This window comes from Labeo rohita, chromosome 17 (assembly GCF_022985175.1).
Source record: "Labeo rohita strain BAU-BD-2019 chromosome 17, IGBB_LRoh.1.0, whole genome shotgun sequence".
Classification (NCBI taxonomy): domain Eukaryota; kingdom Metazoa; phylum Chordata; class Actinopteri; order Cypriniformes; family Cyprinidae; genus Labeo; species Labeo rohita.
The window spans coordinates 17085783-17110400 of NC_066885.1; the positions used below are offsets into that span (position 1 = coordinate 17085783).

The 24618-nt window shown below is 37.8% G+C and overlaps 1 protein-coding gene across 1 annotated transcript; it reads left to right on the plus strand.

The window, feature by feature from the left end:
• Positions 1–7191: 7191 nt before the first annotated feature.
• ndnfl (neuron-derived neurotrophic factor, like) lies at positions 7192–23313 on the plus strand. Its single transcript, XM_051132526.1, has 4 exons — positions 7192–7589; positions 12759–12956; positions 19101–19225; positions 21268–23313. The coding sequence occupies exons 2-4, from the start codon at positions 12796–12798 to the stop codon at positions 22692–22694; spliced, it is 1713 nt and encodes a 570-aa protein (XP_050988483.1). The 5' UTR covers positions 7192–7589; positions 12759–12795; the 3' UTR covers positions 22695–23313.
• The last annotated feature ends 1305 nt before the right edge of the window (positions 23314–24618 follow it).

Genomic DNA, 24618 nt, shown 5'->3' on the forward strand with positions numbered 1-24618 from the left:
TAATGTAAAATCCTTTACTGTGACGTTAATCATTTTATATAAACATATCAATTTCTTAAAAAAAAAACCATACTGAACCTAAACGTTTGAACTTGCGCTTTCAAGAAATGCACTTTCAGTGTCAAAATCTATGTAACAATCATGTTTGCCCTATAGACTTCGATTGCGACTACATTATTAGTCAAAATTGTTGTCTGTTGTCTAATGTCAATAGAGATTAACTTGTATTTAACCTAGAATACTCATTTGCGAATGTGCATGTGTTCAGGAATGAGTCCTGTCTGCGCTTAAGAAGATAAGCAGCATGATAATAGATCTATTTTCGGTAACTTTTCAAAGCTTGGCAGATCTTTAATGAATGTGTGTGTAAGTCAGAAAGAAAGAAGAGAGAGAGTCTTTTTATCGGTAAAAATGAAATGAAATGAGGTCTAGTGGGGAGACACGACCCCTGGGGTCAAATCAGGCCCCCCTCAGCTCTCTCGAGACCCTCCCCCTCAATCAGCTATAACTGTTTCGGGAGACACACTTTCTCTCTCTCTGTCACACACACACACCCACCATCTCATTAAGAGATCTATTGTCATATGCTCTGCTTCAGACTGTGTGACAGCACACACACACGTACATTTCAACCTTACGCCCCATCTCTGGTCACATCTCTAGTGCCTCTCTGAGGCCACACAAACAGCCATCCTGCTTTTGTAATGGACACAGATGCAGAAATAACAGATCCATATGGAATTGTTGTATAGATGAGATCATGAACATGTGTCATGTACTAAACTCCCATTGGACGAGAGATCATAGTGACTCCATGACCTGCTGCAGCCATGACATCACGCACTGGGAGGTCAAGCTGAACTCTGGGCAAAAGTGACGTGTTGATTGGTTAAAAAGACAATGCACATGACAGCCGAAGATTTATGAGTGCATTTTTTTTCCCACCTTTTTTTCTCATTACATTTTAATGTACTTTATCTGTATGACAAAAACTTGCCTAGAAGAATTAAAAATAAAAATGTTAAAATATATAGTGAAATAATATAAATATTTATAATATTAAAAATATAATAAAATATAACAGTGAAAGAGCAAAACTGTTTTTTTATTTCAATTTTAATGTGCTTTATTGGCATGACAGAGCCTGTGATTTAGTCAACTGAAGTTATTTAGTCAACTAAATATGAAGAATAACACAAAATGTGCCAGATAGTGATATCATACTGTTTCCATAAACATATTCTCTCTCTCACTCTTCTCTCTCTTTTTGGTCCCTGGAGAGAATCCAGTTTTATATGGGCAGATGGGCAACTGTTTGTCATCTGCTGTTAAAATTCGGATCACTATCAACAGACCACTATCACCTCTCTCTCTTTTCTGTCTTCTCTCTATTCTTTCTTTCTTACTGTCTCTCTCTCAGTCGGTGTTGTGTTATGCAGGAGTTTGCCCTGAGCTACAGAGGTCTTCTCGTCATAACCACCGAACTGGAACGATATTGCATTTAATACACTTACAATCTTTATAGGACTAATGGTCTGCATTTATGAGAAACATTTAACCAGCCATAAATAATTGATAAAACCTGAAAATTCAATTATTTTAATTAAAGATACGTTGTAGGTTTGTGTGTGAATGCATGCTGTACAGAGACAGAAGCATCCAGCAAATATGGAGAATGAATTATTAAGAAGAACACAAGAGAACAGAAATTCTGCATGGTGGAAAAAAAGACCTAAGCAGTGAAAGAGAATGAGAGAGTGAGTAAGAGAGAACACCAGTCAGAAACAGAAGAAGAGAAAGCTAACGGAATGTGTGTATTCATGTACGCGTCTGTCATTTTTAGTATTTCTGGCAAAATCCAAAAGGTTAATCAGTTATAAATCACAACTTCAAAACCCCAGCAGTATCAGAGAGAGCCAGACTTCAGGCAGTTCAAAGGGATTTTGAAGTGGGCCAGACCCATTTAAAGCACTCACCCAGCTCTCCAGGGGGGGGACAAGAGTGTGGGGCCCACCTCCAAACACCCAAAGATTTAGCACTGGCCCGATTAAAGCATCATACTTTAAAAGAGAGATCTGAGGTCTAGTGCGATCCATTCCTAAAATACTGAAATTTTAAAATATACTTAGCCAACAATGTAAATGGCATCACAAGCATACAAAGGCTGTTGCTGCGCTTTTTCATATTTCCGTGGTTCTCAAAAGCAGAAGTTGTCATAGTTGAGTAAACTTATGGTAAACTGGTACAACATATACATTTTTTGGGTTCCCATTTAAAACATGATAGCACTTTATCCACCTTATTTTTCACGTACGAGCAGCCTCAGCAATTTGTACATTTTATGGCTTCCAGTCTCATCCGCATCCAGCTATTTTTAGCTATACAAAACAGCTAGTTTTGCTGCTTAATATTGCAACTGTACATTGCATTGTGTGTTTTACCATATTATTTTAATGTATTATCTCCCCTAAACCTACCCGTCACTGGTATCTAGACAAATTGTACAAAATTGTACATATCTGAGTGAGGTCGTACAAATTTGTACGAATTAGCCACCTCCTAAAATATGTATGAATTTGGCTGTGAGATATGCGTTGAATGCATCGCAGGCAATCCCAGAATTCATTGCATAAAGCTCTGAAATTATTTTTTTCTAAATGACATGAGTCGAGATAATATAGTTAGATTTCACTTGTTACTAAAATAGATAAAATACAGATGCACAGATAACGATAAATGGCTGATATTGAAATTCAATACTATTTTGTCTAAATTAATTAAAACTGAACAATTAATTGTTACAAATGCTAATTTAGGCATCACAACAATATAACATGTGACCCCGGAACACAAAACCTTGTCTTAAGTAGCAATAGTAGCAAAAGTCTTAAGTAGCACGGGTATATTTGTAGCAATAGCCAAAAATAGTATGGGCCAAAATGATACATTTTTCTTTTATGCCAAAAATCATTAAGATATTAAGGAAAGATCATGTTCCATGAAGATATTTTGTATGTTTCCTACCGTAAATATGTTAAAACTTCATTTGTGATTAGTTAAATGCATTGCTAAGAACTTCATTTGGACAACTTTAAAGGTGATTTTCTCAATATTAAATTTTTTTGCACTCTCAGATTCCAGATTTTCAAATAGCTGTATCTCGGCCAAATATAGTCCTATCCTAACAAACCATACATCAATGGAAAGCTTATTTATTTAGCTTTATAAATTAGATTAAGTATAAGTACTTGATCCTTATGACTGGTTTTGTGGTCCCAGGTCACATATACTGTATGTAAAATAATAAATATTTAAAGAAGTAGATCATCCAAAAATGAATATTTGGTGAAAATGTACTCACCCTCAAGCCTCAAAGATCTTCAGTGGAACAGATTTGGAAAAATCACTGTCCCACCAATGGATCCTCTGCAGTGAATGGGTGCTGCCAAACAGCTGATGAAAACACCACAAAAATTTACAAGAAATCCACACGACTCCAGTCCTTCAATTAACATCTTGTGACGTGAAAGCTGCATGCTAGTAAGAATCTGTAAAGACATTTAAGGTGACATGTCATGAAAATCTGACTTCTGTGTTTAAGTGCTATAACTGGGTCCCTGGTGCATCTATCAACAACCCAGTAAATTTTTTGGTAAGCCTTTTTCTGCATGCACATGAAAAAATGAGCCACTCAGATTTTGCTCCGTCCGTGATGTAGAAAGGGGATCTTATTATAATACCACCCCTTAATCTGCACGTTTCCACCCACAGAACCGCCATTCTGTTTTCGCAAGCAACAACAGTGTACCAGTTCTAATGACACGGCGAAAGTTCAAGCAAAGCACCCTGACTGTCTTTGGCTGCACAGATGAGCACAGAACACTATTTAGAGTCCCAGCCTCAGAGACAAGAGAGCGGTGGATTTATTGATTTATTTACTGTATATTACACTGCTGCCACACAGATCTAATATAAACATTCGATTTCTTTCCCAGCCGACTTTCACAGACATAACCGACTGTTTTTGCAACTCATGTGTGTTTTTAACATAAACTTGTGTGCATTTGACAGTTTAAGCACAAAAAAACATGAAAGAAAACTTTGGTACTCATATGCCGTATGACAGCTGCTTTCTGTGCGGGTTCAGAAAACCCTATATCAGACATTTATGGTATAAAAGCATGATTTCAACATGATAGACATGATAATCAAAACCAAACAAATGTTTTTTTAGCAGAATATCTGAGGTATGAGCTGTAAAGGCACAACCTTATTCTGGAAAAGGGGGTGGGGAGCAGCAGCTCATTTGCATTTAAAGAGACATGCATGAAAACAGTGTGTTTTTGCTTCCACTCAAAATACACATTTTTAAAAATGATATAATAGATGATCTGCGGGGTATTTTGAGTTCGAAACTTCACAGACAAATTCTGGGGACACCTAAAACTTATATTACATCTTGTAAAAAGGTGAGTAATAGGTCTGCAAATACAAATACACATCAAGTGTGTGATTTGGGACAGGGCCACACTTCATAGGCAGCTGCATGTGTGGGCGGAAAGAAGACAGCAAGGTAGCTCACTTGTTTATTCCCATTTTCTCACATTTACCTGAAAAGGAAACAACACTGAACTAAGGCCAAAGTTTCACTTTACACATCTCACCACTAATGACTACAACCCACGTTCCTGCAAACACTCTCCTTGTACAGCAAAAATGTTCTGAGGCCAAGAGCAAACAAAATATAATGATCAAGGACAACATGAAATATTATCTGAAGGGTTTGTACTTTGAATTTCCTCTTTCCACAATGGATTTAGCATGACCGTGACCATCAAGAACATTTTAGATTCATTAGGACTCTGATTGTCAGTCATATCAGGTTCCTCTCGTCACTGCCGAGCTGCTGTCCTGACCTGAACCAAAGCCACCGATGGCAGCCCGCCACAGGAAATCACTTCTTACTGGCCAGACATATCTATTGGTCAAGGAAATCAAGTTTTGGATGAGCTCTGGATTTACGTGTGAGCGATGCAGCTCCTCTCTGGATTTGGGGTCACAAACATTCATACGCACACACGCACACAATGACCAGATGGGTGGAGTGTTCTCATTACTTCAATAGCATGGCTGAAGCACCCATAGAATACATTCAAAAAGGCCCAGGAGACATGCTTAACACACACACACACACAATGCAAATAGCTCTTTTCATTCTGCTGTGGAGGATGGACAGAATGTGAGGGAGGGGTAGAAGATGGAGAGATAGCATTGTGTAGAGGAGAGAGGCACAGTGTCGAGTTCGGGGAAAACACTTACAATTACATGTACATATTCAATCTCTCTGAGAAGAGCACTTGACCTTTAGAACAATACGTACATAAACGCACACACACCCACGCTTCAGGTGTGTGCTGTGGAGCGACTTTATATTCAAAACTCATGTATTTATGATAAATATAGGCCGAAAGCTGTTTATATCTGTGCCCAGATGTAATGCAGTACATACTGCCCTATATAAACAGTGATATTGCCATATATGTTACATATATTACATTACATAATGTATTGTAATATATGTAACATACATGTTACACTATATTACATTACATTACATTTATTACATATATGTAATGAACTTATATCTTCATATAGGCCTGCCAAGAGAATGTACATATGTGACCCTGGACCATGAAACCAGTCTTAAGCAGCACGGGTATATTTGTAGCAATAGGCAAAAATATATTGTATGGGTCAAAATGATCGATTTTTCTTTCATGCCAAAAAAAATCATTATGATATTAATTAAAGATCACGTTCTATGAAGATATTTTGTAAATTTTCTACTGTAAATATATCAAAACTTAATTTTTGATTAGTAATATGCATTGCTAAGAACTTCATTTGGACAACTTTAAAGGCGATTTTCTCAATATTTATTTTTTTTTGCACCCTCAAATGTCAGATTTTCAAATAGTTGTATTTCCAAATATTGTCCTATCCTAACAAACCGTACATCAATTGAAAGTTTATTTATTCAGCTTTCTGATGATGTATAAATATAAAAAAAATTACCCTTATGAGTCGTTTTGTGGTCCACGGTGGGTCACATATGTGAAAATTATATATATATATATATATATATATATGTGTGTGTGTGTGTGTGCTTGTGTGTGTGTGTGTGTGTGTGTTTTACATAGGTTTACATGTAGGAACTATTGTATGTCAACAATATATATTTTATTATTTAACTTTATTAAAACCACATACAAAAACTCAATAATGTCTATCTTTTAAATGTACTTATAGTATATAGTTATCACATATATATTTTTCACATATATTAATGGGTTTTAGGATGGATATATACATGTACATGACATATATTAAATATGTTACATATATAAACATACATTTTTGTATGGGCTAGATATATAATTTAATATGAAATATTGTTACAATTTCTAATAGGTTTCATATGTTTTTATTTCATATGACTATATATGAGATGTTTCATATATAGAAATGTAATATATGTACATATATTAGATGTGCATAGTTCTGATAAAACAGCTACAGTAAATTTTAATAAGAGGACTAATAATTTTTATATATTTATTTATTTATTTGTTTGTTTTTGTTATTATAATGTTACCCGAACACCCTGTTCCTATTATTGTCAATGTTTGTTTCCATAAATGGAAAACAGTATATATTTTTTTAAAGAATTAAATTAATTCAGACACGTCTTTAATGCATATGTGCCTGTGTTATACTAAAGCCTTACTGCTAAGTTGATTTTTATTGACAGAAAAAATAATAAACAAATTAAATTATATTTAAACTATGATTTTGCAATTGAAGTTTTTTTTTTTTGTAGCCTGGCAGTAATGTTAAAGTGATTTGTCTGCATTCAAGTAATGACAATATTGGGACAAATTAAAATAACAAGAAAACTAAAAAGATATCAATTATTTTACTGTTTGTAATGATGTTTGTGGTTTGGGTTGCTATGAGAATAAATGGAAATGATCTTTGGTGTGGGTCCCCAAATGTAATTTAACACATCCCTATGTAATCTTCAAACACACACGTCTCCAAACACCCTCCCCAATTCTCTCTGTAATTACTCCACACACACACACACACACACACACTACCACCCCTCTTGCAACGACAGCCCTTCACCAAGAGACTTTCTCCATCCTTCTATCCATCATCTATCTCTTCTCTCTCTCACACACACACACACACACACACACACACACAGTCCACATGCGCATGTGTCTGTTTGACTAGCGCGCCTCAGTTATCAGCCTGCACCGATCTGGGTCGGGGGGAGAGAAGAGAGGAGAGAAAAAGAGAGGAAACGAGAGAAGAGAGAGGATAAGGGAGAAAGAGGAGAGGAGAAGGGTGGGAGGGCTTTTCTTTTTTTCTTTTCTTCCCTCTATCCTCAGGACTCCAGCAGGACAGGGGAGTTTCTGTGACTCTGAGCACCAGTGCAGAAGACATCAGACCCGTTTACTTCTGCTCTCCTTCACCTCTCCTGCTTTCTTTCTTCAGAGTGAATGTCCTGAGCGCTGGCTGAGGTAAGTACATGCGATTGCATGTTTGTGTGTCTGTGATTACATGTCTCTGAGGGACTCTGAGGTAGTAGAGCATGCTGCTAGCAACGCCAAAGTCATGGGTTCAACTCTCTGTGAAAACAAAGTAATAAATTGTAAATTTTAAATGCAAGTTGCTTTGTAGAAAAAAAAGAAGTATAAATGATTGGTAGTATGGAAGACCTTTTTTTTGCAGTCGATAGTTTCTTTGCCCCATCACTTTGTTACATGAGACTGGGATCATCCCCTCTTTCTGAATGCGTGTGTCTTTACTCATGTCTCTTTGACCACTAAATAGCCCATAAGTACAGCGGTGAGATAGTCTGTGGTTTGAGATGATGGTTTAGTTTCAGGGAAATCCATAACAGCTCACAAACTCCTCATAGTATGGATGAAACTCGAACTGAATCACAATATCTGAAAATACCAATAGACATGGTGTCAGTAAGAGAGAGTTTTGTTTTTATTTATTTTTTGTTGTGTAAATCTGATAACATGTGAAATCTTACGTAAAAAAAATAATAAAATAAAATATAAAATTTAATAAAAAATATTACAATACTATAAAATCTGAACATAATATAAAAATATTAAATATATAAAATTTTACAAAATATAAAAAGTTTAATTTAGTTACATTTTATGATAACATATCCTCTGTAAATATGCGTATAATATTGCTGTGCAGTCGTTGTACATGCATGACCATGACTGAATTTAATTCAGTTTTGAGAGTGAGAGAGAGGCAAGGAAAGAAAGACAAAGCAATTAGTGCTACTTGACTTGTTAAAGTCGATAATTACATCCCGAGTTCATAACCATCATATATTTCTCCTATGTCCATAATCTCCCTCAGTCTTTCACTAGATCCTTTTTCTCTCCATCTAGCCACATCACTGTCTATTTACCCCCCTACGGCCCACGAGTTCTCAGTTTTCATTCTATACCATTCAAGTTTGGAGTCCTTTTCTGTCTTTCCTTCTCTTTTTTCCACCTCTCTCCCTTTTTTCTCTTTCTCTCTTTATATTTGGCTCCCCTGGGAGCAGTCAGGACCCCTGCAAAGAGCATGTGTCACATGACACCACAGTCACCAACGCCATCAACAAGCTCTCCAACAAATCGAGAGCGAGAGAGAGAGTGTGTACAGTAATACGAGCTCGGCGAACACAGTAAACAGAGATCGAGAGATAAAGAGAGAAATAAAATTGGTGTGAGTTTTACTGACAGACAGACTTTGTACAATAAAAACACGGGAAATCAAAAAGAGAAACATCAGAAATTATACTTTGCATAATTTGTAGCAATAGCCACAAATACACTGTATGGGTCAAAATTATTGATTTTTCATTCATGCCAGAAATCATTAGGGTATTAAGTTAAGATCATGTTCCGTGAAGATATTTTGTAAATTTCCTACCGTTAATATATCAAAACTTAATTCTTGATTAGTAACATGCATTGCTATACACTTCGTTTGGACAACTTTACAGGTTATTTTATCAGTATTTAGATTTTTTTGCATCCTCAGATTCCAGATTTTCAAATAGTCGTATCTCGGCAAAGAAAAATAGGGGTTTAAAATGGTACATTTTGGGGTACAGCAGCTTGTTGCTGGAGCAGTACCCCTAAAAGGACATCTTTGTACTTTTTTTTTTTTTACCCCTAACAGGTACATATTAGTACCTTAGAGTAGTAATATGCACCTTTAAGGTACTAATATGTACTTACTAGGGGTAAAAAATGTACAAAGATGTCTTTTTAAGGGTGCTGCTCCAGCGACAAGCTGCTGTACCCCAAAAGGTACAATTTTAAATCCCTATTTTTCTGGGTGTATCCAATCCTAACAAACCATACATCAATGGAAAGCTTATTTATTCAGTTTTCAGATGATGTATAAATCTCAATTTAAAAAAACTGACTCTTATGACCGGTTTTGTGGTCCAGGGTCACATATATAGTTTTTTAAGCATTACATTAATAGGAATTTTGGCACAAAATAACATGAAAATTAACAATGTAAAAACAAAATATTTAAAGGCTTTTTTTCTTAAGGCATTTCTTAATACTTATTTTGATTTTGGGGGAAAACACAACCCAAACGTGAGACTCACATGGAGGTTTTATGACTATCCATCGAGCTCCTTTTCGCGTATTTATGTGGACGTGTCAATTTTGTCTTCCATTTTTCTTCTACACTTCCTTCCATCCCTTCCTCCTCCCGTCTTTCTTTCTCACCTCCTACGCCCTTGTTCGGCTCCTCCCTCCTTCACTCTCCCTTTTACCTCATTTTTTCTCTTTCTCACCTTCACTGTCTTTTTTTCACCTTTCTTAATCCCTCTCTTCATCTTCCTGGACATTTTCCCGCTCCCATCTCGCTCTCTCTCTCTCTCTCCTCCCTTCACACTTTCCTTGCATCCTTCTTTTCCACCCCCTCCATCCTTCTCTTCTGTTTCTAATGAGGGCCTGTTCAGCAGTCATAATCAGAGCAGAGGTTGGGTGATGAGAGAGCGCGTCGCGTTCACTCCAGCGCCTGTCATCCGATCTTCGGGGCAACGTTTCCCCAGCGACAACCGTGCGTGTTGTTATGGGGACACTTTTCAGCACGACGGCTTTGATCGCAGCCTCTCTCTCCCCGGGGACGTGAACTCACATCACTGGGCCCATCAGCTGCAGATAAACACCGATTGAACATCTGAAGAGTTTCAAACTTCCTCAACTCTCCCCCACAGCCGCCGCTTGGCGGTGTTCAGATTACCTCCAGGTGCTGTTTTGGTCGGTTTTGTTCTTTTTGTCTATGGATTTTTATACAAGAAAAGCAGCCCGCTGTTCGTACATAATGAGACGAGTTGAATTATATTTCCACGGTAAACCAATTTGATGTCGCCTGTTAAAAATAGAGACAGATTCAAGTGAGTGTTTGCCAGGCATCGCTGAAGTGCCGCTCTCGCTTCTGTGTGGAGTGTCAAAGCAGAGAGCAGAGAGTGTTAGCGGATAGCAAATTTTCTTTGCTCATATAAATAATTCTCTCTGAATAAAGGCAAATGTTTCCTGCTATCAATGAATCATCAGCTGGGATGAGGCTAACTTTCTCTCCCTCGTCCTCTCGCGTTTTCTTCCCTCTCTCTCTCTCTCTCCCTCTCTCTCATCTTGCCCTCACAACAGATGGAGTGTGAGAATCAACTGATTGACTGATAGCTCCGTTCTTCGCTTGTCAGCCGTAATGAATAACCTTTGTGCTGAATGTCGGTAGAAACACAAGTTAGTTTGTCAGCACCTTGGGAGATAAATAACAGCACTGTCATCTAACACATCAGCCCCGAGTGCAGATCTTCCCAGGATTTTGCCCGGGAATGCGAGTTTTAGCCGTCAGAGTTGGATTTTGACAGGTTTTAGAAGATTTTAATCTTAATTTTAATTTAAAGCTGGCAGTTTATCTCCAACGTTCACATCAAGGACAAGGCAGATGTTTTAAGTATGATGGATTTACACTTTGTGAAATGAGATAAAGTCGAAATTCTGCTGAATGATCAGCTCTTTTGAAACTTCCAGATGTCCTCATTTGTCTTGCAGCTTTCATAAGCCAAGCATGAGCCGTTTGTAATCTAAATAGATGGACTGACTGACAAGATACGGTAAATCAGCTTTTCACTTCAGTCTGTATGCTTATGCGTTTTTCTTTAATAAACAGTAAATCAAAAGAGTCGAACGGCGGTAGACGAACAGTATCTGAACGACATAATGCGTCTGCGGAGATTGTGAAGTGTGCAACCAGTGGACCATCAGTTTCTAAATATTAAAAAACATTAATGGCAGACAACAAGTGCTATACCAAAAACACTTAAAGTGACTTACAATTGATTAATATCAATAGTAATTTGTCAGAAACTGGGTCAACAATGTCTGGGTAAATTATTTTTTTTTTTTTCACTCTCAAAAATTATACCTCAGTTTTGCACTTTTTTTCTAACAGTGTCGTTGTATGTCATGGGTCAAAGGTCAAAGGACAGTGCAACAAGGCAGATGTAGTATAGATGGTTTTCACTTACGTTTGGTCAGTTACCTGTATGCGTGGCCATATTGGAGATACACAGATGTAAACAACAGCATTGATTGCACGGTTAATGTACTACTGAATGCATTGTTCTGCTAATATATGGTGTCTAAACCACAGAAAAATCGTGGAAGCTGCTAAATCATATAGAGAAGGACTAAGTAAGTAGGAAAGGGCGCAATAGTTTGACAAACTAAAGTTAATAGGTGGTAAAGATACGTATGAGCAGTATTAGATTTTAGTCTAATATTTCACCTACCTGACCGGAAAGGGTAAGACTGGAAAAGGACTCTTGCCCTGCAAGTCCTAGTTCAGTTTGGCCAACCACAAATGTCTTTTGTTCCTCAGTTTTTTGCACTCTTCTCCTTGATTTGTTGCAACTTTTGGCAGTCTTTAGTACTCCAAATGTTTTTCCCAGTCCGACCGATTAGTACAGCCTAAACATGACAACAATTGACCATGATCAGCAGGAATAATTAGCAAAATATGTGAGTTTCATTCGGTGCAGTGTCATTGTTTACATTCAGTGCTGCCAATATGGCTGATTGATGATGTACTGTGAAAACATGTTAAGATCTCAGGACATACTCATCACATGTAAAGAAGTCCTTAAAGGAGTAGTTCACTTCCAGAACAAAAATTTACAAATAATGTACTCACCCTGTTGTCATACAAGATGTTCATGTCTTTCTTTCTTCAGTCATAAAGAAATGTGAAGAAATATGTTTTTTGAGGAAAACATTTCCATATTTCTCTCCATATAGTGGACCTCTGTGGTGCCCGCAAGTTTTAACTTCCAAAATGCAGTTTCAGTGCAGATCGGTTATTATCTAAAAAAAATTAAAAATTATATACTTTTTAACCTTAAATGTTCATCTTGTGTAGCTCTGCGTGTACTCTGTGCATTCCGGTTCAATACAGTTCGCTTACGCCGAAAAACTCCCATCTCATTGTCTTCTCCACCACAGAAGTTCACTATATGGAGCTAATTCCTGAAATGTTTTCCTCAAAAAACATAATATTCTATCCAAAAGAGCGCTGAGGGAAAAATCATTATAAAAGCTCTTACCCCTTGCTTAAAACTGACATTTTCTGTTTTCCAGGCAAGTTTAAGTGAGCAGCCATTTGTGTTGGACAAGGATGGCTTTCTCCTGGTGTCTCTGCCTGGCCGTGGCCCTCTTTTCTGGCCCCGGCACCAATTATGCTCTGGCGCCTGAAAATGAAGTGACATTACACCCCACAACATGGCTGAGTGAAAACAGAGTCACACCAGTACATCTGCCTAAAGGACGTGCTCGCAGGTAAAAAAACACATGTACCAGACAGGGGAAATACAGACAATAGAGAATTTCTCCAATAAGAGGAAGGAACACTAAAATGGGTCAAGTGAACCAATCAGGTCAGCATCAATAGCCTAGTGAGCACAGCAGAGTTGTGTTATGGGCATCCCGAGTTCGAATCTCAGCTCGAGGACCTTTTCCGATCCCACCCCCCTCTCTCTCTCTCCCACTTTGTTTCCTGTCGACTCTACACTTTAAAAAATTACAAAGAAAAAGAGTGAAAGAGAAACAATGATTGTTTATGTTTTGCTGCTTCTAACTGGAGTAGAAAAGAAATGGAAGAGTGGAAGAGTTTAAAGCAACATTGTAGTCCTCCAGAGAGATCACTTATACTGCATGATCACTTATCAGGGACTAGGCTCGTCTGAAAATCACAATAAACTGATATCTGTCCTAGCAATGGGAATTTATACACACAGGAGGCCACAATGGGGTATAAATAGCTGTGTAGCTGTGTAGAAATTTAATAGAATGTAAATATTTCTTGATATTATTATTATTAAATATTGCACATATTTATAATATTCCTGTTTTTTACAATATATGTTAATATAAATGTAAATTTCAGCATTTACTAACGCATTATTAAAATCGCAAGTTTTTAGCATTAGTTAATGCACTGTGAACTAACATGTTGAACGACTGTATGAACGAATGTATTTTTATTAACTAACATTAACAAAGATTAATAAATAGTGTAATAAATGTATTGTTCATTGTTTTTTCATGTTAGTAATTACATTAACTAATGTTAACAAATGACACCACATTATTGTAAAGTGTTTTCGATTTTTTAACAGAAATAACTCAAATTAAACTCAAACTTAAATCAAAATCTAATAAAAATGATTAATTACTACAACAACACTGTTGCAAATATTAAAACATTTTGGTAACACTTAATAAGGTGTTATTTGTTAACATAAGTTAATTAACATGAACAAACAATGAACGATACATTTATTACACAATTTATTAATCTTTGTTAGCTAATAAAAACAGTCCTTCATTGTTTATGTTAGTTCACAGTGCATTAACTAATGTTAACAACACAACTTATGATTTTAATAATGCATTAGTAAATGCTGAAATTAACATTAACTAAGATTGTTCAATGCTGTAGAAGTGTTTATTCTTAGTTCATGTTAACTAATGCAGTTAACCAATGTTAACTAATAAACCTTATTGTAAAGTGTTACCAACATTTTTGAGAGAAGGAAAAAAACGTGTTCTGTAGGATTTTTTTCTCACAAATGTAAACCAAGTCCATGTGAAAATATGAAGAGTTCAGATACAAAAGCCTCTAAATCCATTTGACGCTTTTCTTTAAAACGAGCATTTCTTTCTGGCTACTTTGTATAGGTTTCTATGTAAGTGCTGGTACTTCTGATTGGGCTGAGGCTGGAATTTAGCAAGTTTGAAGTAAAAGTACTTGATGGACGTATACTATGTGTCAGGAGCATTCACTCAGTATCATTATCTCATTTTTGACCGAGATGGCTTTTAGCTGGTTTTGCATCTGAACTCTTCATATATTAAAATAGTTCCCTTGTAAACAGTTTATTAGTAGTACAATGTAACTAGTCTTAAGCTACACTTTATTAGCGACACAAAATCTATGATGGGTCAGTTATTTCCTCATATCTGTTTCTTGTTAATAGGCTTAAAATTATGCCACAGATTTCCCACTTTCCACTCTATCAAACCCAATGGATTCACGCAGCTAAAATTGCAGCTTTCTTTTTCCATTAGCAACACTAGCCAGTGAGAATCACAGTGAGAACTGCTCTCTCACCCGTAACAGAGGTGGTGTCAGGCTTCAGACTGAGTGCGAGAACGAGAGAAAGAGAGAGAAAAACGGAATGAGTTTCAATGCACAGCCGCAGGGCAGGAGCTGCTGATCATAAATCAAATTAATTAATCTATTAAAAGATTGTAACTGTGCCTTGCACACAAAACTCTCTACCTTTTTGCATTAAAAAGACAAAGAATAGACACACCTGAAGTGTACCTGTCTCAAACTGAAACCATGACCCTTTGTTTTGTTGTTGTCAAGGTCAAAGTTAAACCTGATTACCAGAAGAATGAAATCAATATTATGATAATGTGCTATGCCGGTGTGCCAGCGGCATGCAAATAAGAGATCCAAATCACATTAAACAAACGCTGAGTCTTAAATCTAATGTCTGACTATTTCCATAGCAATAATATAATGAGCATTTCAAGATCAAGATGCAGAAAACCATTGACTGAAGGCAGACGCACAAACAGGGTTTCAAGGTCAGAGGAAGTGGCGCTTGCCAAATGGCTGGTGTTACCAGAATGCACTGAGGGAGGTTCACCAGATTCTGCCCAGTGTGATGTTATTCACGGAGGGGGAGTGAATGTGTTTCCTGCTTGAGCAGAGCACGCTACAGTGATGCTGCACCTGGCATCATCTGTGATATGTAAACATTAGGGTATGTGGAGATGCATATCTAAACGACGGCGATGGATCGATAGAAGCTTATCAGAGATCAGTCATTCTGGAGTCATTGCTTTTGTTTCTCCTCACCTTCATTAGCAGATCAAACGGTGCAAACAACAGCAGTCAAACAGTCCCCAGGGAAGCTCTGCGGCATGTTATTTAATCATACAATTAATTAGTTATACACTTTTCAGCATTAAATTTTTTTCCCTAAAGTCCTTTTCTATAATAGCGCATTGTTTTGTTCCAAAACAATCATCATTTAGCTTTTACTGACCACTTTTTTTTTACCTTCTCTCTGACCATTGTAATTCAAAGAATAGTTTGCTCACATACAAGTTGTTCTAAACCTGTATGCATTTCTTTCTTCTGTGTAACACAAAAGAAGATATTTTGAAGAATGCTGGTAACCAGACACTTTTGGCGACCATTCAATTCCATTGTGTGGACAAAAAAACACTGAGATTTCTCAAAATATCTCCTCCTCGGAAAAACAAGTCAGAGCCAAGAACAGCACAAGATTGGCTGGACATTTCTATATTTTATTCTTATCTTTACTCTGGTGTTTAGAAATAATATGACTGAGTGGATCAAGTTTCTGAACACTGAATAGGCGTTTATTCATAAATGTGGGAAGTCATGTGTAAAAACCGTTTTGTAACAAGATATTTTTGCAGCTGAAGGCTAGCCACACACAAGGTTTTAAAAGAGAACTCCATATCCAGCATATCCAACAACAATTTACAAATAATCTACTTACACCCTTGTCATCCAAGATGTTCATGTCTTTCTGTCTTCAGTCGTAAAGAAATGATGGTTTTTGAGGAAAGCATTTCAGGATTTCAATTGGACTTCAATTGTGTCCCCGATTTTGAACTTCCAAAATGTAGTTTAAATGCAGCTTCAAAGGGCTCTAAACGATCCCAGCCAAGGTAGAACGGTCTTATCTAGCTTGTGTAGCACTTGCTCTGGGATGCACGTCCACAACGCTACATATAAAATCACGTCTAAGTTCATCCTCAGTGTACTCCAGCTCAAAATATAAAAACTACATCTCATTTTCTCCTACAACTTCAGAATCGTCTGACATTGTTGTACCTTTTTGTTTGTAAACAGCGTTTGACTTACTTGTACTTCCTTAGTTTTTTGCGCATTCGCTTTCAAAACACTGGGTCTGTAGTTCCGCCTATGTCATGCGTGATCTTTCGAAGTGTAGTATGTAGCGTCGTGGACGTGCATCTCAGAGCTAGTGCTACATAAGCTTTTGTGCATAAAAAAAGTATAGAAATTTTTATTTTTTGAAAAAATGACAGATCATTTCACTAGATATTCTCTTCTTCCTCGGCTGGAATCATTTAGAGCCCTTTGAAATTGCATTTAAACTGCATTTTGAAAGTTCAAAATAGGGGGCACAATTAAGGTCTATTATATGGAGAAAACTCCTGAAATGCTTTCCTCAAAAACCATAATTTCTTTACGACTTAAGACAGAAAGACATGAACATCTTGGGTGAGTATTGGAAGTGGAGTTCTCCTTTAAGGCTGAAGTCCTCATGAAATCAAAATGAAACAAAGTTTTTTGGCTTTTAGTATGAATATGTTAGCCTTAAGCTTATCTATAAGCTCCAAAACAATGACAAAATTCACATTTAGAAGATATAAACATTCAAAACTTAGTCTCTAACTTCCACCAATTTGGATCAACGATTTTGATGACATCACCCTGCACTTCAGCTTCTCATCAAACTTTCTGTCCAATCAAATGCTCTCTAGAATCCAAAGCATCCCGCCCCCTACACTATAAATAGACACTGAAGCTGAGGCTGCAATTAATCAGTCACTTGTTCACAGAAGTAGTATTTTCTGTAGGGTGAATGGCATGTAGTGCACTATATAGGGGGTAGGGATGATTCTGACAATGTAAATATGCTTTCCACTGGGGTGAAAGAAGTCTGGTTTGCACTGTGTCATACGCTGTCAGATGCGGTTTTATCAAGCTCAACGGCTCTGGCCCAGACTGTGATATAAACAAAACACTGTTGGCTATTTAAAAAAGAGGCAGGGCTTGATATGTCCCGCCCTGTCTACCTATTTCCCCAAACAATCCAAAAAAAAAGAATCCTCTATTGCGTGCTCCCATTGTGATTATTTAACTGCTCTGATTGAGACGGAGCATCCTCGAACTCAAATCATAAATATTAAACATGATTACAACTCTTGATCGGGCTGCCTTTGGCGTGATACCCACGTTAGGCAATACGAGTGAGAAAGCGTTATCTACTGTATGTTGCGTGCTTCCACAGCTGAAATTTGAAATCCACAAACATGCCACGAAAGTAGAATACAGAGAAAGAACATCACCTTGATTGATTTTTTGATTTTGTTCTTCACTGTATAACAGAACGCGCACCAGGACAGCCAGCTAACAATGTCGATCGTCCTCCACATGTTTTTCTTCTCTAGTCACATTTGATCTCACGAGTCTCCAAGAGATCTTGTGTCACTGTGAATTTATTCCTACAATCAACAAGCGTGTGGTCTCGTGGTCTGGTCAAATTAGAGGTTTTAAAGGACTATAAGGCTAAAAATTGGTTACAACTGTCTTAATGTCTACGGTCTCCTATGGTTTTAAAATCGGTTAAAGGAGTAGTTCACTTCCAGAACAAAAATTTACAGATAATGTACTCACCCTCTTGTCATCCAAGATCTTCATGTCTTTCTTTCTTCGGTCGTAAACGAATTATGTTTTTTGAGGAAAACATTTCAAACAAATGCAGACTTCACTGGTGCCCATGAGTTTGAACATCCAAAGGGCCCTGAAACGATCCCAGTTGAGGAAGAAGGGTCTTATCTAGTGAAACGATCGGTTATTTTCTAAAAAAAAATTACAATTTATATACTTTCTAACCTTAAGTGCTCATCTTGTCTTGGTCTGCCTGAACTCTGTTTTTTCCGGTTTAAGACAGTTAGGGTATGTCGAAAAACTCCTATCTCATTTTGTCCTCCAACTTCAAAATCGTCCTACATCGCTGTTTTACCTTTTTTTTTTAAAGGGTGTTTGTTCTTCTTTGCATGTTCACTTTGCAAACACTGAGTCGGTACTTCTGCAGCGACGTGGGACGACTTTGAAGTTGAGGGAGAAAATTAGATGTGAATTTTAGATATACCCTAACTGTCTTGAACCGGTAAAAACAGAGTTCAGGCTGACCTAGACAAGGTGAGTGGTTGAGGTTAAAAGGTATATAAATTGTAATTTTTTATTTATTTTTTTTAGAAAATAACCGATCGTTTCGATAGATAAGACCCTTTTTCCTTGGCTGGGATCGTTTAGAGCCCTTTGAAGCTAAATTTAAACTGCATTTTGGAAATTCAAACTCAGGGGCACCATTGAAGTCCATTATATGGAGAAAAATCCTGAAATGCTTTCCTCAGAAACCATAATTTCTTGCAGAAAGAAAGAACATCTTGGATGACAAGGGGGTGAGTACATTATCTGTACATTTTTGTTCTGTAAGTGAACTACTCCTTTAAGATTAATTTATGATTAATTTATGATTAAAGAGAGCTGTTATGTATAATTCGACCAAACATATCATATTTGCTGTGTCTAATACATACAGATACTAATTTGTGTTTCAGACTGTATTTCACACTGAAGAAGAAAGCCGATTTGCTGTCCGTTACTGTGAGCCCCTGTGCAGTGCCCATCGAATGGAGCTTGGCTGTTCGGACCCTGAAGGATAAACCGCCTAAGAAAGCACACTGTGAGTTAGTGTGTGTATGTATGCTTATTCATGGACTTGTATCTGCTTGAAGGTATATTTGTGGATGCATGCATGCAAACACTGACGTGTGTGTTTGTGTTTGGGGAGTGCTGGCATAGACCTAACCAGGACTAACAGGGATTTTGTATCCAAAGGGCGGACGGGTTACATCCCTTCAGAGGCTTTAATGAAGAAGCGAAGCAGTCGCTTGAGGCTCACTGATTTAATTAGCAGGTGTAAAACTGCTGTTGTGTTGCTTTAGGGCCTCTGTGGACAGAAGATTCTCCTCTTATCCATCTCCAAATCTCCAGGCTGTTTCCCTGACAGAGAGAAGACAAGAAAGAAAAACATTTTCAAACAGAAACAAAGAGATGCAACATATGCAAGCACAGTCTGGGTGGATAAACAATGACGTCTGTTTCTAATTTTAATTTTTAGTAATACTTTACAGTATGAGTCTGTTTGTTAACATTTTATGTGATAATTAGGTATTCAGCGCTTACAAAATGAACAATGTTTTATCTAGGTTAACTCAAAAATGAAAATTCTATCATCATTTACTCATCATTATGTTGTTCCAACATGGAACAAGTTGCATGATATGGGCCATTCTACAGAATTGGTGCAAACTGCTGTCCCACAACGAAAAAAAAAAACACATTTAAAAAGCATATAAGTATTCAAATCTTAGATGTTTACTAAGATCCTTTTATTATCTGTTGAAACCCACAATAATATTTAAAATATCAGTAAGCTTAATATATATATAAAATCATCATCTAGTGGGGAGTGCAATTGGGAGGTGGCTGTCCCAAACCCTAACCCCTAAATTTCAATTTATGAAAGTGATATTGAAATAATTTTTGCATTTTATTTTCGATTGTTGTTTTTAAAAAATATCTTTTTGAATTTTTAAAAAAGTGAAGTTCAAAAAATATTTATTTTATATTTTCTTTTGCAAATTAAAAAAAAGTCCTGTCAATAACAAAACATGGAATATTTTGTCAAAAATAAAGTATACTTTATACGTTATACTATAATTATTAACTAAAATGTTATGATAGTGTTTGGTTCAATGTATATTCAAACTAATGAATCCTTAAGTTTGAAATCAACATGATCAACTTTTTGCCTTTCACAAAGAAAAATTGGATTCAAAATACAACAAATCTTCAGTCACACTTCAAATATTTGTAAAATTGTAATAGTTATTGATTTACCTCTGAAAATGTTTTAATAAAATAGAAAAACTATATATTTACAAAGAAGATGTAAGCAAAATCTTAATATGTCAATATAACCCTTCTTATTAAATTATACATTATTGTGTTTTGGTAGTGAGAAATTTGGCGAGAGGACAAATATTACAAAACCTTTTGAAAATACAATATGAGAATTAATTGCACAACTGGATATTATATAATTTGCATACATACAAAATTTGAGAAAAAGGCTTTTTTTTTCCCCAAGATGTTTCCAACTTTGATTTTGAACCAATTCTGTAGGATGGTCCATATATAAATGTTAATACTACCTTAAATGTTAAAAATATTTTTTCACTCATAATGCTAGTCAGATAAATGCATGTTTAAGCTATTTTGTTGCAAAAAGCATTTTACAATTAGCAATTATGTTAATTAATATTTGGAGGACACATCTGCTTCATGCATTTAACAGTACTCGAATAACCCTGATGATTTGATTTTGCGTTTTATGGTGACTACATTTCTGCACTCTCCTTTCGCAATCATGCGCATGTACTGAAATGAAGAGTTAGTCTGGCAGGCAAAGCAGCATTATAAAGTCATAAAGTGACATATAAATGATTTAGACTGTGAACTCAGGGGTCCCCATCTACACCTTTAAATTATTCACTTTGATTACCAAACGTTCCCTCTAAAAGTGTGCCGACAAAAGTAATGATGGTTTGCATGAAAAACAGGCTTATCCGTGCATGCCGTCCAAATGTTTTTAGCTCGCTTTTGATTAGAGCCGTCTTTTGAGTACGCTTGATCTTGATCTGAAATGTTTCATTTCTGCAGGGAGCTCGAAGAAGAGCATGCCTGAGGTTTGGTGGAGAGGTTCTGGAAGAGAGGTTAGGATTTACACCTACACCGGCAATGCTGTAGACACCTACACCGGTCCTGCCTACGCTCCGGCGTCCATCTACATCCTGCGGCTGAAATCAAACGAACAGGACACTCAGGTGTCAGCGTACCTCCATGAAGGTCCTGGTCCCTCGGGGGCTTTCCCAGAGCTGCCGTCGGACCCCAGAGTGCACACCCTTGGGGTGGGCATGACTAGCGTCACCTTAAACTGGGCTCCGAGCTCATCCGTGGTTGTTAAAGATGGCCACCGGCCACATCACGAATATTGCGTCTTAGTCAACCACAAACACAACTACCGAAGTCTTTGCGCTGCTCGTGAGGGAATCCGAAAGGAAATACAGAGTGTGCAGAAGAGACAGAGGAGGGACAAACAAAGCAAGGAGATTGTGTGGGCGACTCTTAAGGACTGGTGGTGGCGGCAGCCGGATGCTCTTGAGAATCGTGAATCATCCACGACTGACAAGTTTGAGGATCCTGGATGTGTATGCAGGGACATCGAAAGTGTCTGCACGGTTTCAGACCTGCTTCCGGATACGCAGTACTACTTTGACGTGTTTGTAGTGGACAGGGTTAACGGCACAAGTGCTGCCTACACCGGCACTTTCGCCCGGACGCACGAGGAAGCTCGTCCAGCTGTCACATCCTTACGGGAAGGACAGGTCAAATGGGTCACGCTAAGCGGGGACGCAAGCAATCTACAAGGGGATCAATTCCGATTTAAACCACGTGGATGGCAGCAAAATGGCCTCCTTACCTTGCACACCTGCAACGGCACAAGTAAAGTCAAGGTCACCATCTCCAGTAAAGGACGGACTTTGACGTCCCAAGAGGTGGGACACCAGCTTGCTCAGATATGGTTGCACGGCGCCCCTTCGTACCTCATCAAGCTTGAGGCCTTGGCTTCAGGTTCCTTGTCGACAATGCCAAAAGGTGATTCCAGCAAGTCCAAATTCTGTCTCAAAATGCAGGCATCTTCGGCGTACCACCGCCGGGCCGTGCCGGTGTTTCCCACCACACTTCAGATTAAGTCTTTCAACAAGTTGCGGACCTGCAACTCTGTCACTCTGGCTTGGATGGGGACCGAAGAGCGGAGCCTCTATTGCGTTTATCGGAGGCAAATCCCACTTGACAGCAAGCACACCTCGACGGATCGTTGCATCGACCCAGAGTCCCGTCCTGCCAATGAGAGAGTCCTCTGTAAGTACTTCCAGGAGTTGAACCCACGTCGGGCGGTCACAACAGCGGTGGTCGGTGAACTTGAACCAGGGATGCTATATGTGTTCGACGTTTATCTTATGAGACGCTGGGGACTTCCAATTAAGTACCACAGCAAGACGGTGAGAACCAGAAGTGAATGTTGAGTGAACTTGCTCTCAGTGGTGAGGGACTCAATGGAGAGACATTACACCACAGGGAAGCCAATGTAAGGCTAAAGAGGGAACTATTGGGGGCCTTCCTTGATCTGCTGCGGTGGAGGTCGAACGTGACCAGCGAAAGACATAAACACACATTAATATGCCAACACACACAGACACACAAATACCAAGAGAGGTGAGACCAAGCACGCACCAGCAAAAACTAATTAACTTTACGATGTTCTCGTATTAATGTTTGTGTTGTTGTTGTGTGTGATGCCGTCTCTGTTGTTAATTATACAGTACTGAGTGTCTGAATAACAGAAACTCTCTCGACTCTTACACAAAAGGGGACCGTGCCAAAATATGCAAGAGAAACAGCCGGAGGGCTTTGAGCACCAGTGCTAACCAGAGCTGTATCAGATCTCTCAATCTGCCACCAGTATCAGAGAAAGACACCAAGCGAGGGAGGGGCGAGAGAGAGCCGTGTGAAGTCAGTGTGTTGATTATGCTCTGCTAAAGCATGCAGCAGGGAAAAAACAAGTTAGCAGTTCGCTTCGTTGTCTGTGATGTGATTGTTGTGCTGCGCTTCTGCGCACTAATAAAAACTCAGTTACCAACCAGACGTGAAGATGATCTGTAGATGTTTCACGCTTTGACATTCATCAAGGGCAATGGCTGTTCATGTTCCTGAATAATAAAGTGGACTGAATTTAGATTATACATGTGAAAGCAATTCAGTGTAGAGATGTTAGGAGCAAAAAGGCACACAACCTTGACCACTGTGACAGTAAGAAAGCCAGTCTTAATGTTATTGATTCTACATATAATAAACAGGCACTGTAAGCTCTTATTAAATATTAAAGATATTTACGACGAACTTTGGATGCTGCAGTCCCATCAAAAGTGCTCCAGTGGCTCCCTCTGTCGTCCAAATGAGGAACATACCTTGAACAGTTGCTGGATGTCCCAGTGTGGTGACTTCTTCACTATCTTTTGAGTCGGTTCACTGTAAAGATTTGTTTACTAGCCGTTTCTACAGGTTAGATAGTTAGGACGTAGGTGGCAATAGGTCGACTAGTTCACCCAAAATTAAAAATCCTTCTGTTCCACGGTAGAGAATCAAGTCTTATCCACAATCTTCTTCAACGCTGAAGTAAGCCTATGTGTGAGACTTCCAGAAATAACTAGAATAACGAACGGTAAAACTTTTTGCACTGCAAACCAGTGTGTTCATAATTAAGATAATTTATTAAAATAATATGGTAATTACCAACACCAATTTGTACAGCTAAAAATAGCTAGATGCGGATGAGACTGGAAGCCAGACCCATAAAATTTACAAATGGCGGCGCCACTCTTAAGGGAAAAATAAGGTGGATAGGTTTGTTGAGGATGAAGTAAGGGTGAGTAAATGACATTTTTTTGGTAAACTACCATTTAGATCGACTGAAACAAGTCTTATTTGTTTTAAAATGTGTTTAATGTGGTCTGATTAAGGTTTTGTGTCCTCATTTTATACTTTAATAATTATTTCACTACGGGGAAAACAGCAAAAATAAAATTTAAACGAATATAAACTATCAAACAACAAAATAGCACAAAAAATAAGCATAAAACCATTGTTTTAGTCACTAGATGTTATTAATAATTTATAAATTGTTTACATTTATAGTATCCACCTTATTTTTACTCCAAGAGCGGCCACAGCCATTAGTAAATTTTATGGGTCTGGCTTCCAGTCTCATCCGCGCAAAAAAGCTCATTTTGCTGCTTGAAATTGCAAACTGGTGTGTCCTACCATATTATTTGAATGTATTATCTTAATTATGAACACAGTTTTACCGTAAACTGGACGTCGTTATTCTTTGGACTTACATCACGAGTTGGTCCGTTATGCGGATGTAAACAACAGCATGGATTGCATGTT

Excerpts from the sequence above, each read along its gene's own strand:
- ndnfl (XM_051132526.1), top strand. The coding sequence starts at position 12,796 with ATGGCTTTCTCCTGGTGTCTCTGCCTGGCCGTGGCCCTCTTTTCTGGC. Across the intron at positions 12,957-19,100 it reads CCTAAAGGACGTGCTCGCAG|ACTGTATTTCACACTGAAGA; the intron begins GTAAAAAAACAC and ends TTTGTGTTTCAG. Across the intron at positions 19,226-21,267 it reads ACCGCCTAAGAAAGCACACT|GGAGCTCGAAGAAGAGCATG; the intron begins GTGAGTTAGTGT and ends TCATTTCTGCAG.